General features: G+C 41.1%; 1 protein-coding gene across 2 annotated transcripts in view; it reads right to left on the bottom strand.

Annotated features, from left to right (window-relative positions):
- LOC126356030 (chymotrypsin-1-like) overlaps positions 1 to 12863 on the bottom strand; it is a 141485-nt gene extending 128622 nt beyond the window's left edge. The window contains exon 1 of one of the 2 annotated variants that reach the window (XM_050006684.1): positions 12763 to 12863. In XM_050006684.1, the coding sequence (XP_049862641.1) occupies positions 12763 to 12820 (58 nt within the window). In that variant the 5' untranslated portion in view covers positions 12821 to 12863. The remainder of the gene's footprint in view (positions 1 to 12762) is intronic. The other variant, XM_050006685.1, reaches the window with a different exon arrangement.
- Positions 12864 to 16517: the final 3654 nt, after the last annotated feature.

Consider the following 16517-nt stretch of genomic DNA (forward strand, 5'->3'; position numbering starts at 1 on the left):
TTTTCAATAATTTTTTAACTATTATACTTCGAAGCTTATCCTTTTATTCCAACTACTACACAATCTCACGTCATCTCCCTCAGCGAAGCCTGGATCCCAAGCTAGTAATGAATAAGAAAATAAGAATGCACAGTGAACGTATTATCGTAGCCCAGATAGACACGAAGACCACGCCTATCAAAGTGGTACATGTTTATGTGCCAACTAGCTCTGCAGATAATGATGAGACTGAGGAAATGAATCATGAGATAATAGAAATTATTGAGACAGTTAATGGAGGCCAAAATTTAATTGTGACGAAAGACTGGAATTCTATAGTAGGAAAAGAACGAGAAGGAAAAATAGTAGGTAAATATGGGCTGGGAAGAAGGAATGAAAGAGGAGGCAGCCTGGTAGAATTTTGCGCAGGGCATAATTTAATCATCGCTAACACTTGGTTTAAGAATCGTGAAAGAAGGTTGTATACATGGAAGAGATCTGGAGAAACCAGAAGGTTTTAGGTAAGACAAAGATTTCGGAACCAGAGGTTAAATAGTAATATATTTCCATGGACAGATGTGGACTCTGACCACAATTTATTGGTTATGAGCAGTAGATTGAAACTGAAGAAATTGTAAGAAGGTAGGAAAGTAAGAAGTTGGGACTTTGGTAAGTTGAAAGAATAAGAGGTTGTTGAGAGTTTCAGAGGCAGAATTAGTCAACAGGTGAGTAGGACATGGGAAAGAAATACATTGGAAGGAGAGTGGGTAGCTTTAACATTAAGAGATGAAGTAGTGAATGCAGCAGAGGACCAAATAGGCAAAAAGACAAGGCCCAGTAGACATCCTTGGATAATACAGAACATATTGAATTTATCTGATGAAAGGAGGAAATATAAAAATGAAGTAAACGCGAAAAGGAATACAAACGTCTAAAAAATGAGATAGACAGCAAGTGGATAATGGCAAAGTAAGAATGCCTTGAGGACAAATTTAAGGATTTAGACGCACATTTCACTAGGGGAAAGATAAATACCGCCTACAAAGAAATTAATTAGGCCTTTGGAGAAAAGAGAAGCAGCTGTATGAGTATCCAGAGCTCAGATGAAAGACCAGTCCTAAGGAAAGAAGGGAAATCTCAAAAAAGGTGGAATGAGTACATAGAAGGTCTGTACAAGGGAGATGAACTTGAAGGCAACATTATTAAAATGGAAGAGGACGTAGATGAAGATGAGATGGGAGATAAAGTGTGATACCGCGAGAAGAAATTGACACAGCACTGAAAGACCTAAGTTGAAACAAGGCCCCAGGAGTAGATAATATTCCGTTAGAACTACTGATAGCCTTGGGAGATCCAGCCATGACAAAACTATTCCACCTGATGTGCAAGCTGTGTGAGTCAGGTGAAAAACCCTCAGACCTCAAAACGAACGCAATAATTCCAGGTAGAAAAAAGGCGGTTGCTGACAGATATGAAAATTACCAAACTGTCGGTTTAATAAGCCATGGTTGCAAAGTACTAACACGAATTCTTTACAGACAAATGGAAAAACTGGTAGAAGCAGACCTCGTGGAAGATCAGTTCGGATTCCGGAGAAATGTAGGAATACGCGAGGCAATATTGATTCTACGACTTATCTTAAAAGATAGGCTAAGAAAAGGCAAACATACATTCATAGCATTTGAGGACTTAGAGAGAGTTTTCGGCAATGTTGACTGAAATACTCTCTTTGAAATTCCGGAGGTAGAAAAGGTAAAAACAGGGAGTGTAAAGCTATTAACAACATGTACAGAAACCAGATCGCAGTTATAAGAGTCAAGGGCACGAAAGGATAGCAGTAATTGAGAAGGGAGTGAGACTGAGTTGTAGCTTATTCCCAATGTTATTCAATCTGTACAGTGAGCAAGCAGTAAAGGAAACTACAGAAATATTTGGAGTAGGAATTGAAGTTCAGGCAGAAGGTATGGGAAAGAGAGGCTAGCATAGCTTATATATGACAGTGTAGTGGGTATTAGTGGGATCATTCATGTAAAAATTCCTGTAATAGTTGGTGTTAGAGCGGCACCTCTTTTAGATTGAAGTCAGCTTATAGGTATACCTGCTTAAAAGAAGCCCCTCAAACTAATAGATCACCTTAAGAGGACGTCATGTTTCCAAGTAGAGTAGGAATTAGCATATTTCATCAAAATATAAGAGGTATTAGAGGTAAAGTTGGGGAACTTCAAAATGGTTCAAATGGCTCTGAGCACTGTGGGACTTAACATCTGAGGTCATCAGTCCCCTAGAACTTAGAACTACTTAAACCTAACTAACCTAAGGACATCACACACATCCATGCTCGAGACAGGATTCGAACCTGCGACCGTAGCGGTCGCGCGGTTCCAGACTGAAGCGCCTAGAATCGCTCAGTTAATGAACTGCTTAGAGATGTTGACTCTGCAATTATTGATATATCGAAGCACCACTTAAATAATTTCACAAGTCAGAGACTTCCTTTACCAGGATACGGGTTAGCTGACTGTTTTTCAGGGAGTTCCTTGCGGAGTAGGGGAGTGGCTACGTACGTAACAAACAGTATTCCATTTTACTCCATAGATGTATAACGGGGCTACACTGAACATATATTTGAATGTTGTACAGGGTCAGTTGAATTTCCTAAAACTAAGCTTCTAATTGTTGTTTATCGGTCCCCTAACCCTGACGTCAGAGCATTTCTGCCCAAGCTAGAAAGGGTTCTTGATTCACTTCATAGTAAGTACCAGAAATTAGTAACATGTAGTGACTTCAATATTAATTTTGTATATGATGGTGCAATAAACAGGATGTTGGTAGATCTCCTAAATTCATATTATCTGATGTAGATCTGTTTTTTCCAACTACGGTGCAGGTTCTTCATTACTACATGGGCATGCCGTTAGTAAAAGGGTGAATGGCTTTCACACCATGATGCACAAATTTTAACACTAAAAGGCTTTTGTGTGCAAACAAATGCCACATACAATTACAAACTATGAAGGAAAGTTAATCCAACTGCAATAGAGAGTTTTTTAAACCTTGTCAAGGAACAAGAGTTGCAGGATGTTTATAGTGGCAATAAAATAGATGACAAATATAATCCTTTCATTAGCATATTTCTCATGCTCTTTGAGAGTTACTTTCCATTAGAATGTTCTTAACGGGGTACTAGCAGTAAAAAGTAGCCTGGATGGCTGACTAGTGGAATAAGGATATCATCTAGTTCAACGCGGGAATTATATCAAAATGTTAGAAGTAGTCGCACTCAAGCTACAGTAGCCCATTACAAACAGTACTGTAAGGTGCTTAAAAATATTATTAGGAAGACAGAGAGTATGTGGTACGCAAATAGAATACACAGGATAAAATTAAAACCATATGCTAAGTGGTGTAGGAAGTGTCTGGTCAGCAGCACAAGGTAGACGATATAAAGTCAGTTCGTAGTAAAAATAATTCTGTTACTGATTAATCAGATATATGTACAGTATTTAGCAATCATTTTCTGGGCATTGCTGGTTAATTAAGTAAAAATTTAGTCTCTACAGGGAATCATACAAATCTCTTGGAAAATGCCTTCCGAAGATCGATGTCTGAAATACTCCTCTGTGATACAGACAAGGGGGATTTTGAGTCAATAATTAAATCACTGAAGACTACGGACTCTCATGGATGTCATGGAGTGCCTAGCAGAATATTAAAATACTGTGCTGCACATGTTAGCCCTGTATTTAGCCATATTTGTAATTTTTCCTGCGAGAATGGTCAGTTTCCTGAACTATTAAAGCTCTCAGTAGTAAAGCCACTATATAAAAAGCGAGAAAGGGATAATGTAGATCAGTGCTGTTTTTCTGGGGGAACGCTGGGGGATGCGTAACCCTAAACTTTTTCGTCGACAAAGTAATTTTTTTACAATGCTGAGAATTTGGAAGATTGCCAAAGATTTATTTCACGGACGTCAATTTTTTATTTAGTTTTTTCGTGTTACTAATTGCAATAGAAACGATACCAGTGCCGTTTTTGGTGAGAAAAGATACGTCACTGACTGTTTCAAGCATTTCGAAGCTGCGGCAACCATTCTCGACAATTTAATCGCTGGCAGCCAGTTCGACAAGCATGTAGAGCCCTCGTCCGCTAATAGTGAACGATGGTAGGGCTAAACGGATATGCGTACGCTCAAACGCCGAGCTACCGATAGATGTCTCTACGGTCCGGCTACCATGATGATGATGATGACGTGATGGCTAAGAGCAGACGGGTGGTATCCCATGCTTCAGTTACAAGTAACTTTTGCTGCATTACATCCAATGTCGGAGTACCCTCAAACATCTTTTTAGAAAAAAAGCACTGATGTAGATAGTTTTAGACCTATTTATATGCCATCAGTATTTGCTAAACTTGTTGAAAAGGCTGTTTATGTAAGGATAATTGATCATTTTATATCACACAATTTGTTGTCAGATGTACAGTTCGTTTAACAACTGAAAATGCTATATTCTGTTTTCTCTGTGAGGTACTGGATGGGTTAAACAAAATGTTTCGAACGTTAGGGATATTTTTTTTTATTTAACTAAGGCTTTTAATTGTGTTGATCACAAATTATTGCACCAGAATTTGGACCATTACAGAATATGGGGAGTAGCTCACAATTGGTTCGCCTCTTACTTTAGCAACAGACAGCAAAAGGTCATCATTCACAGTGTTGAGAATGACTGTGATGTGGGGTCTCAGTGGGGTACGGTCAAATGGGGGGTGCCCCAGAGATCAGTGTCGGGGCCACTCCTATTCCTTATTTATATAAATGATATGCCCTTTAAAGTACTACTAAAATACTAAATAGTATTACGGGTAACTCTAAAATATTTCTGTTTGCTGATGACACTAGCTTGGTAGTAAAGGATGTTGTGTGCAACGTTGGCTTGATTTCAGATAGTGCAGTCATGGCATAATTTCATGGCTTGTAGAAAATAAACTAACGCTAAATCACTATAAGACTCAGTTTTTACAGTTTCTAACATACAATTCAACAATACCTGACGTTTTAATTACACAGAATGGGCATAGGATTAGTAAGACTGAACAATTCAGATTTCTAGATATTCAGATAAATAGTAAACTGTCGTGGAAAGCTCACATTCAGGATCTGGCTCAAAGACTTAATGCTGCCATTTTTACTATTCGAATGGTATCTGAAGTGAGTGAGCGTACGACACGACAATTAGACTGCTTTGCTTATTTTCATTCACTTATGTCGTATGGTGTTATATTTTGGGGTAACTCTTCCCATTCTGAAAGGATATTTTTGGCCCAGAAACGGGCGGTTCGGGCAATAAGTGGTGTAAGTTCGCGAAACTCTTGTTGAGTCTGGGTATTTTGACATTGGCCTCTCAATATATATATTCTTTACCGTAATTTCTTGTTAACAATATTAGCGTATCCCCAAGAATAAGCAGCTTTCACTCAGTTAATGCTCGGCAGAAATCAAACCTGCATTCGGATTGGACTTCCTTAACACTTGTGCAGAAATGTGTACAGTATACTGCTGCGTCCATTTTCAATAAGCTACCACAATAATTCAAAAATATTAGCGGTAATCCATGCGCTTTCAAATCGAAACTGAAAGGTTTCTTCATTGCTCACTTCTATTCTGTCGATGAGTTACTTCAAAAATTAAGCTAATTCTTACGTTGTATTATTGATTGAGTATACTAAAACTTGTGGCTTCACTTTTTTGGGAGTCATAAACATTTTATATTTACCTGCTATTACTTTTACGTTGTAATTTCATGAACTGACACGTTCCATGACCCTGGAAATTTGCTCCTCAATTTGATCTTACGGAACTTGGAGTGTAAATAAATAAATAAATAAATAAGAAATAAAAACTTTGAGCTATTCCAATGACATTTTAATTCTGTCAGAGACAGTAAAAGAGTCGCAAGAGCAGTAGAACGGAATGGACAGTGTCTTGAAAGGAATATATTATATGAATATAAACAAAAGTGAAACAATGATAATGGTATGTAATCGAATTAAATTAGTTGATGCTGAGGGAATTAGATTAGGAAAAGAGACACAAAATGTAGCAGATGAGTTCTGCTATTTGGGCAGCAAAATAACTGATGAGGGTTGAAGTAGACAGGATATAAAATGTAGACTGGCAATGGCAAGAAAAGGGTTTCTGAAGAAGAGAAATTTGTTGACATCGAATATAGACTTAAGTGTTAGGAGTCTTTTCTGAAGGTAATTGTCTGGAGTGTAGCCATGTATAGAACTGAAACATGGACGATAAACAATTTACACAAGAAGAGAACAAAAGCTTTAGAAATGTGATGCTACAGAAGAACACTGAAGATTAAGTGGGTAGATCACGTAGCTAATGAGGAGGTACTGGCTAGAATAGGAGAGGCAAGAAATTCGTGGCACAACGTGACCGAAAGAGTGTACTGGCTGACAGGACACATTATAAAACTTCAAGTGATCACCGTTTAAATACTGGAGGGAACTGTGGCGGAGGGGAGTGGGGGGGGGGGATCGTAGATGGAGGCCCAAAGATTAGTACAGTAAGCAGATTCAGAAGAATATCGGTTGCAGTAGTTATTTGGAGATGGTGAGGCTTGCGCAGGATACAGTAGAGTAGAGAGATGCATCAAATTTTGAGCTGGAGATATCGACGACAACAACAAGAATTATCTTCCTATAAAAAGCGAAAACTGGAATTATAGTCATGTAATCAACTTAAAAATTTTATTGTAGAGTCCCAAGATGAGTACAGGATTACTGAACTACAATCATTAACTAATGTTTAAAATTCTTTATTTACGAAGTTTTAAACTCAGCTGAATCAAAATTAAGTATTCTTTCCTAACATGCTATAAATCAGAGTTTAATTGAAGGGTATCACTTTTTTAGTTCCAATGAGACAGTTACATGTTTTGAACAGCTCCTAAAAATTTCATAGTATAAGCTCATACACATTTTGATAAGAGGCTTCTAATAATGCAAAAAATGTAAAACTGAGAAAATGCAGTTTAAATATTCAGTTTACATACTGTATTTCAACATGTAATATGATTTTGTATTTTAAAATACTCTAAGGTGATACTCTTCATCCTGCAGGTTTCTCTTCTCTTTCCTTCTAATCTGTCTGGTCTACATTTATAAATAAGGCATTGCTCTGTCAACTTTTTTGAGCCAGTTCTGATCGAGGTGTAAAATGCTTTTGCTTTAAATCAACCTGGATCTAAACCTACTCCCTTCACCACTTCAGTTCTGCCAGAATTTCTCTCGATGAAATATAAATTACATCATAGACACCTTTTCTAGCGAATTAAATCCACAAAATGTACTTTCTGACATCTATCCCAAGTGATACTCCTTAGGACTTAGTTTGCATACTGTATTTTCCTATGAAAACACTTTCTCAGTAAGTGCAGGTTTGCAAGAAACCTAAATGTAGGATTAATTGAGTTCATAACAGGTTCTGATAGTGAGTGTGTAAATGTGTTTCATTTCTTGAGTTGTACTTCCAACGGTCGTCTTTCTGGCACGGACTATGCGTTGGCGTTTGACTGGCACATTGTTTATGAAAATAAATTGCCCATCAGCACGCATTACTGACTCTAAATTGTTGGAATTTTTGCTAATGGTTCTTCTATTAAACAACTGAAAAGAGTCCGTTTCTTTAGAATAAGCCTGCCTTTCCTTCCTAGCTGTTTACATTCTCAAGAGCTTGACATTTCTTCTCTGTTAGTAAGTGATGAAGCCCAGCATCAAACCTCTCTTGGAAATGGCCATCACATTCCAACTTTTCTATTGAGGTATTGTATGGTTCATTATATACTCCTGGAAATGGAAAAAAGAACACATTGACACCGGTGTGTCAGACCCACCATACTTGCTCCGGACACTGCGAGAGGGCTGTACAAGCAATGATCACACGCACGGCACAGCGGACACACCAGAAACCGCGGTGTTGGCCGTCGAATGACGCTAGCTGCGCAGCATTTGTGCACCGCCGCCGTCAGTGTCAGCCAGTTTGCCGTGGCATACGGAGCTCCATCGCAGTCTTTTAACACTGGTAGCATGCCGCGACAGCGTGGACGTGAACCGTATGTGCAGTTGACGGACTTTGAGCGAGGGCGTATAGTGGGCATGCGGGAGGCCGGGTGGACGTACCGCCAAATTGCTCAACACGTGGGGCGTGAGGTCTCCACAGTACATCGATGTTGTCGCCAGTGGTCGGCAGAAAGTGCACGTGCCCGTCGACCTGGGACCGGACCGCAGCGACGCACGGATGCACGCCAAGACCGTAGGATCCTACGCAGTGCCGTAGGGGACCGCATCGCCACTTCCCAGCAAATTAGGGACACTGTTGCTCCTGGGGTATCGGCGAGGACCATTCGCAACCGTCTCCATGAAGCTGGGCTACGGTCCCGCACACCGTTAGGCCGTCTTCCGCTCACGCACCAACATCGTGCAGCCCGCCTCCAGTGGTGTCGCGGCAGGCGTGAATGGAGGGACGAATGGAGACGTGTCGTCTTCAGCGATGAGAGTCGCTTTTGCCTTGGTGCCAATGATGGTCGTATGCGTGTTTGGCGCCGTGCAGGTGAGCGCCACAATCAGGACTGCATACGACCGAGGCATACAGGGCCAACACCCGGCATCATGGTGTGGGGAGCGATCTCCTACACTGGCCGTACACCTCTGGTGATCGTCGAGGGGACACTGAATAGTGCACGGTACATCCAAACCGTCATCGAACCCATCGTTCTACCATTCCTAGACAGGCAAGGGAACTTGCTGTTCCAACAGGACAATGCACGTCCGCATGTATCCCGTGCCACCCAACGTGCTCTAGAAGGTGTAAGTCAACTACCCTGGCCAGCAAGATCTCCGGATCTGTCCCCCATTGAGCATGTTTGGGACTAGATGAAGCGTCGTCTCACGCGGTCTGCACGTCCAGCACGAACGCTGGTCCAACTAAGGCGCCAGGTGGAAATGGCATGGCAAGCAGTTCCACAGGACTACATCCAGCATCTCTACGATCGTCTCCATGGGAGAATAGCAGCCTGCATTGCTGAGAAAGGTGGATATACACTGTACTAGTGCCGACATTGTGCATGCTCTGTTGCCTGTGTCTATGTGCCTGTGGTTCTGTCAGTGTGATCATGTGATGTATCTGACCCCAGGAATGTGTCAATAAAGTTTCCCCTTCCTGGGACAATGAATTCACGGTGTTCTTATTTCAATTTCCAGGAGTGTATATGGCAGTATTGAAAAAGAAAAGTCATCATTTTCCAAATGTCTGAAAAGCTGGGTGTGCCTGCGAGTGCATAATTAATGGAATTTCTAATGTGGCTGCCAAAATAAAATTGATACACAGTATAAATTAAACTCTGCAGATTAAGAAAAAAATTTCAAAATCGATTTTTCGAACCCAGATCCATGACATCCCCTCAGAATACACAGAATATCTAAAATTGTAATAGCTTCAGTTATTTGGCAACTTGTTTTTTTTTTGTTTTTTGCAAATAATATGTGAGTTGCTCCGTCTTTTGCAAAATAAAGTACACATAGTGAATGTGGATGTACAAAAACATGCAAACAAGAAAATTTTGTGAGTCGCTGAAGTGCAGTGAGGTAAAAATCTAACGCAAGTGTATAAAAGAACACTTGAAATAATGTAGCAACCAAAAAACTGACTATTGGAGTGTTTCAAATAAAAGGAAACTTCAGAAAGCTGCAGAATACAGAATAGCTCGCATATTACTTGTAAATCTGTGGATGCAGAAGAGACACCTCAAAAACAAAAAGACAATATTTATATATTGTTGCTCCTTCAAATAAGTAACTATCGATGCATTACCACTATTAACAACTAAAGTCATGACGCAATGTCAAATGCAATGGCATCTTGTACTTTTATTGTTTTATTATTTACGAGACAATCGCATTAATATTTCACAGTGACGAGGATCTGACAGAAATGTCGGTAGTTAAAATTCTTCGGCTGTGCGTTTTCATTTTTTAGTAGTCGTGGTTCATAAGTACCATAACTTTCATGATAACAGAAAAGTGTAACACTAAACAATCGTGGTTGATGATAGTACAGACTGAGTCAAAAAGAACTTTACAACTTTGGAATCATATAGACATTTTTTGAGATATCTTACAGTATCGGCAGACGTGTCATTTTGTAGTAAACGACGTTAAGTTTGATTCATATAACGCATCAGTACCTCATTCTACTACCAGAAGCGCCATTGTACTGCACAGTTAAAATGACCACTTTTGCGTTGTGTGCTCACCTTCTATTTTGGTTTCATGAAACGAACTCTCCAACAACTGTTCGTCTGAAATTTCGTAGCGAATACGCTAAAGAACCTCCAAGCAGGACTACAATATTCTCATGGGACAAGAACTGTGATGAACGGGCATCACAAGTCACACCAAATTTACTCCAATGAGTGGGGGGGGGGGGGGGGGGGGGGGATGTTTGCCGCATCACAAATGGTAGTCACGTCGAACCAAAATGACTCTTGATACTCATTTAAAACTTGAGGTTGTTTGCTACAAAATAACACATCAGCCGATTCTGTAAATTATCTCAATAAATTTTTGCATCATTCCAATGTTGTAAAGTCCTTTTTGACCCACCATCTATTTACCTCTCTTTAAATATCCTTCTGAGTCCTATCGTTCTCACAAAACCGCTCAAGGTCGAGCAGAGTAAGACATTGGACTCAAACAAAGGAACACAGTTCAAAACCCTGCTCATGGAGTGAATTGTTGCGGCTGTGATCATCTCCTCAGAAATTTAAATCTCACTCATCACAAATAGCAGTCCGGAGTCAGCTTGACAGAAATTATTTGATAAATTAGAGCTGGCAGCACTATTTCCAACTTGAATGTTTAATTGGTCAGATATCTCCCTCGTTGTAACTTGAAGATACACAAATGCAAAGGCTTCGAGAACTATTGTTTGTGCAGGGTTACTACTGATCAGAAATGCCAACAAAGCAAGCCCATAACTTTTCGATACAAACACAGAACCTATCGCTTCATCTTTTGCAAATCTGATGCACTGCGTCATCTTATGTTTGAATGGTCACCATGTAAGTGAGGGCTTGGAGGGCTCCCACTTAATATTTACGAAAAATGTGAATGTAGGTTTTAGTTTAGAACGACACTTCCTCTCCAGCATTCAGCATTTCCCCTATAGCGTCTTTCTGCAACCCCCACCACTACCACCCTCCCCACACATGCCCTGCCATCTGCGCATCTACTGGCCATGATTTTCTGTGTGGTCTCTGCAGTTTAGCACCTATCTCAGTGACCTGTTTGTCCAATCCAGGATTTTACAAGACTCTTATAAAATGTTACCTTCCTGTTTCAGTATCACTGTCACTTATCGTTATCACTGTACTTCTCATCTCCGTTGCCCGCACAGTCGACCGTGTACGACACCGTACATTCCACTGACGCATCTTGCAGAAACGCCAATATTCCATCTGCCATTTCTTTCTCACTCTACGCAATTCCTTGGGTTCCTTTCTGACGAGATGCCAACTTCGGCTACAGTTGTTGCAGACATAATGCTATGTTTGCTTTGTTTATCTTTGTCATTGCTATGTTTTGTATCAACACTGCTAGCACTGCCCGCCCTCGTTAGTTGAGTCGTCAGCGCGGCGGCGGAATGCCACGCCATGGGGCCTGGGTTCGACTCCCCGCTGGGGCAGGAGATTTATTCCGCTCAGGGACTGAGTGCTGTGTTGTCCTCATCATCATTTCATCCCCATCTCCGACGTGCAAGTCACCCAATGTGGCGTCGAATGCAATAAGTACTTGCCCTAGGCGGCCGAACTTCCCCGAATGGGGGACTGCCGGCCCACAATGCCGTACGCTCATTCCATTCCACCACTAGCACTGCAGCACTGTTGCTAGTTACTCGCCGACTAAGCAGTTCACCTACACTTCGTAGCCTCATGCTAAGCTCACCTTTGGATACTCCAGTCCCGCCCCCTGCAGCTATTAGCATCCAATATTGTGATTTCATGGTAGGCAATACGAGGGGTGTCGAATGCCATAAACACCATTGACCTTCGGAAACTCACTCCTTGTTTCTTCCTTCCACCGATATGCGCCTACATATTGTTCGTTAGTCTGGGACTCTTATCAGATGAGGCTGATAGAGGAGAGCGAATGTTTTATGGAGATGTTCATTCAGCACAGTGACAGACGCTACAAAAGAGTTGTGGTGCATCATGGAGTGGTTTCCTCTTAAAATTTGACCCTACCTCTTACGTATATCTTGCGGAAAGGCCGTGACCAGAAAATCAGAGTGATTCGATCTCACACATAAGACTTCCCAGCAACTGCCCCCCCCCCCCCCCCCGCACTCTATTCGCAACTGGAACAGGAAAGGAAGGTACACAAACTTGTCTCCACAGCACATCAAAAGACAGAATGCGGAGTATAGATGCAAGCGTAGACATAGTCGCTAAAAGCTAATGGCGGAGTGGATCCTTTCTACAGACCTCGATCAATTCCCTTCCCCTGCTTTGTTCGTTTCAAGTTCGTCGCCAGTGTCGAATGACCTCGTTATTCATGCAGCGTTGAAAGCGAATCTTCCTCCCAACTACGTTACTGTGCGGACGAATAACAAGTGACGGGTGTGGCACCTTACAAAGTTTTGAAATGTAGGTTTCTCTATTATTTGCTAATCATATATATGTGCAAGAGCCGATGAGAAATTTGTTTTTTACTCACTGGTTGGGATCAACAACGCCACCGAGATGAGAAAGAATGAGACTGGTGTCCTAGACATACCGACAGCCAAGTTGATTATCGCTTTCAACGTGGTCTGATTACTGAATGGTGCTGTCTGTCCGAGAGCGAGACTTAGTGACTATCTCTATTGCAGATAAGATACGTATAGACGCCAAATGACAAGTATGTACACATGTCAGTGGACTGCACAGCACTTCCGGCGACAGGGGAGAGGGGGGGGGGAGGTGGTAGGGGGCAGAGGGACTCCATTCGCTGTTGGACTGAGGCGAGGCCGTTTTCGATAACGTCCAAATGTCATTTATTGAATCCAAGATTATGCGATGGGTGCTCGAACGCACTCGTGTATTAATTCACGCAACACATGCTATTTTTATTAAGTCTGATATCGTCACGAGGAAAGTACATCAATTTAATTACGTTTCCATGCATGCGGAAAAATTGCAGGATTTAACAGAGATTAGATAGCATAAAGTTCTAAAGAGATAAAAATTACAGTATATTTAACTAGCTTGGCGCCCACTATTCCGCTCGCGTAGACTGTATGGTCTCCAAAGATTTATTTATTTATTTATTTCAAAAATGGCTCTGAGCACTATGGGACTTAACATCTGAGGTCATCAGTCCCCTAGAACTTAGAACTACTTAAACCTAACTAACCTAAGGACATCACACACATCCATGCCCGAGGCAGGATTCGAACCTGCGACCGTAGCGGTCACGCGGTGCCAGACTGAAGCGCCTAGAGCCGCTCGGGCACAGCGGCCGGTTATTTATTTATTTATTTATTTTCATATTTAATTAGATCTATAATTATATTTTTTATGTTGATTGTTAATTGTAATAAAATGGTGGGTGATACGGATTTAAAGTTATCATGTTTGGATTAAAAACACAACGAGTCACAAAAATAAGTAACTTCCATTTAAATAGTTTTTTTCAGTGTCGGTCTTGTGTAGTTCTCGGTTCGTTACCTAGTTACATGAAAGAACAAGCTTAAGAAAAGTGCCGAAAAACAGTAAATAACTGCAAGCTATGAGATTGTAGGATAGTGAAAAAAGAAGCAAAATGTCAAGAGAACACAAAACTATTAAAGCATTCTATTTTAACTTTTCTTGTCATATTCGCATAGAGTAGCCTTTGAAAGTGTTTGGATTTAAAAAAAATCACTGTTTACCTTCAAGCAAATGTTGACATATGTCGGGGGCCGTCTCCGAAGAAAGAGTTTCAACCTATCATTTTTGGATAGTGTAACCTCGTCTTAATGAATTGAGGCAACATTCTCCACAATGGTTAAATACGTTTCTTTTCGAAATAAACTAAATCTGCAGTCTATCATTTACTTGTACATTCTCCTAAATACAACAAAAACTGAAAAATACGAGGCGAACTCAATACATCCTCGACAATGAATAGGACAAAAAATCGGGCAGTTGTAACGGTAGACCGCCAGAATGGAGTAGATATGAATACGATAAGCGTTTTCTTTTGGAAATGAGAAATGGTTGCCTCCAAAGATGTGACGCAATGCCATCGCATTTGCATGGGGACATTTGTAGGAGCGACTAAAGCTCTCTTTCTGTAGGTCGAATATGAGCATGTAATGAACATGAAGATGATGGATCCATAATTACTGGATTTAGACGTCCTAAAATGTTTACTATTTTTTCTAGTATCGTGGCTGACAAAAATTACAGATACGCCAAGACGGCATCGACGTGCTGTGTGCATTGCCGGCCGGAGTGGCCGTGCGATTCTAGGCGCTTCAGTCTGGAACTGCGGGACCGCTACGGTCGCAGGTTCGAATCCTGCCTCGGGCATTGATGTGTGTGATGTCCTTAGGTTAGTTAGGTTTAAGTAGTTCTAAGTTCTAGGCGACTGATGACCCCAGAAGTTAAGTCACATAGCCCTCAGAGCCATTTGAACCATTTTTTGTGCTTCAGTGGAAGGCGGTATAATTCTGACGAATTTTCTAATGCGTAAGACGATATCTTATCTGCATTTTGACATACATACCATTTTGACATAGATGCATGTGAATGCCCGTCGTCTTAGTCATGGATAGTAGTGGCGTGCAGATGCAACCATGCACCTCCACATCAGACATATGACCATTGATAATGGGTGGTGACCGCAGCCCAAATTTGGAAAGCGTCACGCTTAGAGAGTCAGGAGCGACCATGAGCGTCATATTTTGCTGTATCCCTCCAGGCTACGCTCGGTGGTGCCACTCACCCCACCTCCTATCACACATGCATATTGTGCACTGCATCTGCAGTGGTGTGGAATGAAAGATGCAAAGTTGTGTTTTATGTTGAGAGGAGAGTCTGCCTTTGTGTAAGGGACTATTTACAGTAAATGCTTTGAAACGAATGGAGATGATGCTGTTGATGTTTGTACTAGCGAGCTAGTTAAGTCACACGAGATTGTGAGGTTCGCTGAATCATCTAATAAGGGACGTTTTCCTAATTTCGTTCCCTCTGCCCCTTTCCTTGTGAAGTGTTGGTATATCTGCGTACGTAGAAGACAGTTATGAGCTGTTCTACAGTGTAATATCGTTGTTAAAAACGACGAGAGAGAGATAATGGTTTGAACGAAACAGTGCTCCGGGTTCAAGGCTATCCCCCTCGTATAACACAACATATGTTGACAAGATTATCGTCCTCGTTCGAAGTGAGGAAGGAGTTTAGCGATAAACGTATCCTCGACGACGAGGTCATCAAAGTCGGAGCTGGCAGGATAAGGTTGGGGTAAAAATCGGCCCCGTTCTTTACAAGGGAACCGTTCTGACATTCGTTGGAAGTCATTAAAGGAAACCACGCCAAAACTAAATGTGCATGGCTGGACAGGAATGTGTACGTTGCTTCTACAAATGCATGTCCAGTACCTTCACCACTGCACCACTTCAATTGGTGTCGACACCCCACCGATGAACCATCAAGACTCGTCACGCTCCCTCATGAAGAGACGCTGCAGGCAGATTTCGTATTCATTCGAGAACACTGGTGCATAAAAATACGACAAAAACAGGAAGAACAATTATTCAGTGCGAAACAGTGGGTGTGAAACCAGAAATGACATAGGTTATACATTAGTAGAATATGGAAAGAATAACAATCTGTTTGCCTTCAGTCCTCTCTCCAGGGAAAGAAACAAATATAAAATAGACTTGATCATATCAAATGGACTAACAATAAAGTTCATTACATTTTTTTTTCAAAAACTTAACAATTTGTACGGGATGGGATGCTCCCAAAGAAGATGTCAGCCTCAATTCACTCACTACAGAAATATAAAAAAGGGTTTCCTTTCGAGCTTAAAAAGAAGCTTGTAGAATTATAACACTCTCCGTACTTGATTATGGTAATGCTACTCTCCAAGAGCTTTTGTACGAAAGCTCATCGGCTAGAACTGGCGATGAATTCTTCTGTGTCATACATTGTGACGCACGCTATCTCGCCCATATCACTCCTGCCCACGAACAACTATCGTGGCTACATCCCGATAACCGTAGTGACTAGCATGCTCTGTCGTCTTCTCGGTCATTGCATTCTCTGTAATTTAACTTCAATTCTTACTCTTCTGTGTGAACAGCACGGCAGAAATACTCTTTCTTAACAAAGTTTATATCCTTTCTCTACCATTACGTAACACCATAACGTTCTCTAAACCTTTTTCTGTATCAGGAACCCAACTTCGTAACAATCTTCAAAACACCAGAGTAATTATATTCCGTC

This window comes from Schistocerca gregaria, chromosome 3 (assembly GCF_023897955.1).
Source record: "Schistocerca gregaria isolate iqSchGreg1 chromosome 3, iqSchGreg1.2, whole genome shotgun sequence".
NCBI lineage: Eukaryota > Metazoa > Arthropoda > Insecta > Orthoptera > Acrididae > Schistocerca > Schistocerca gregaria.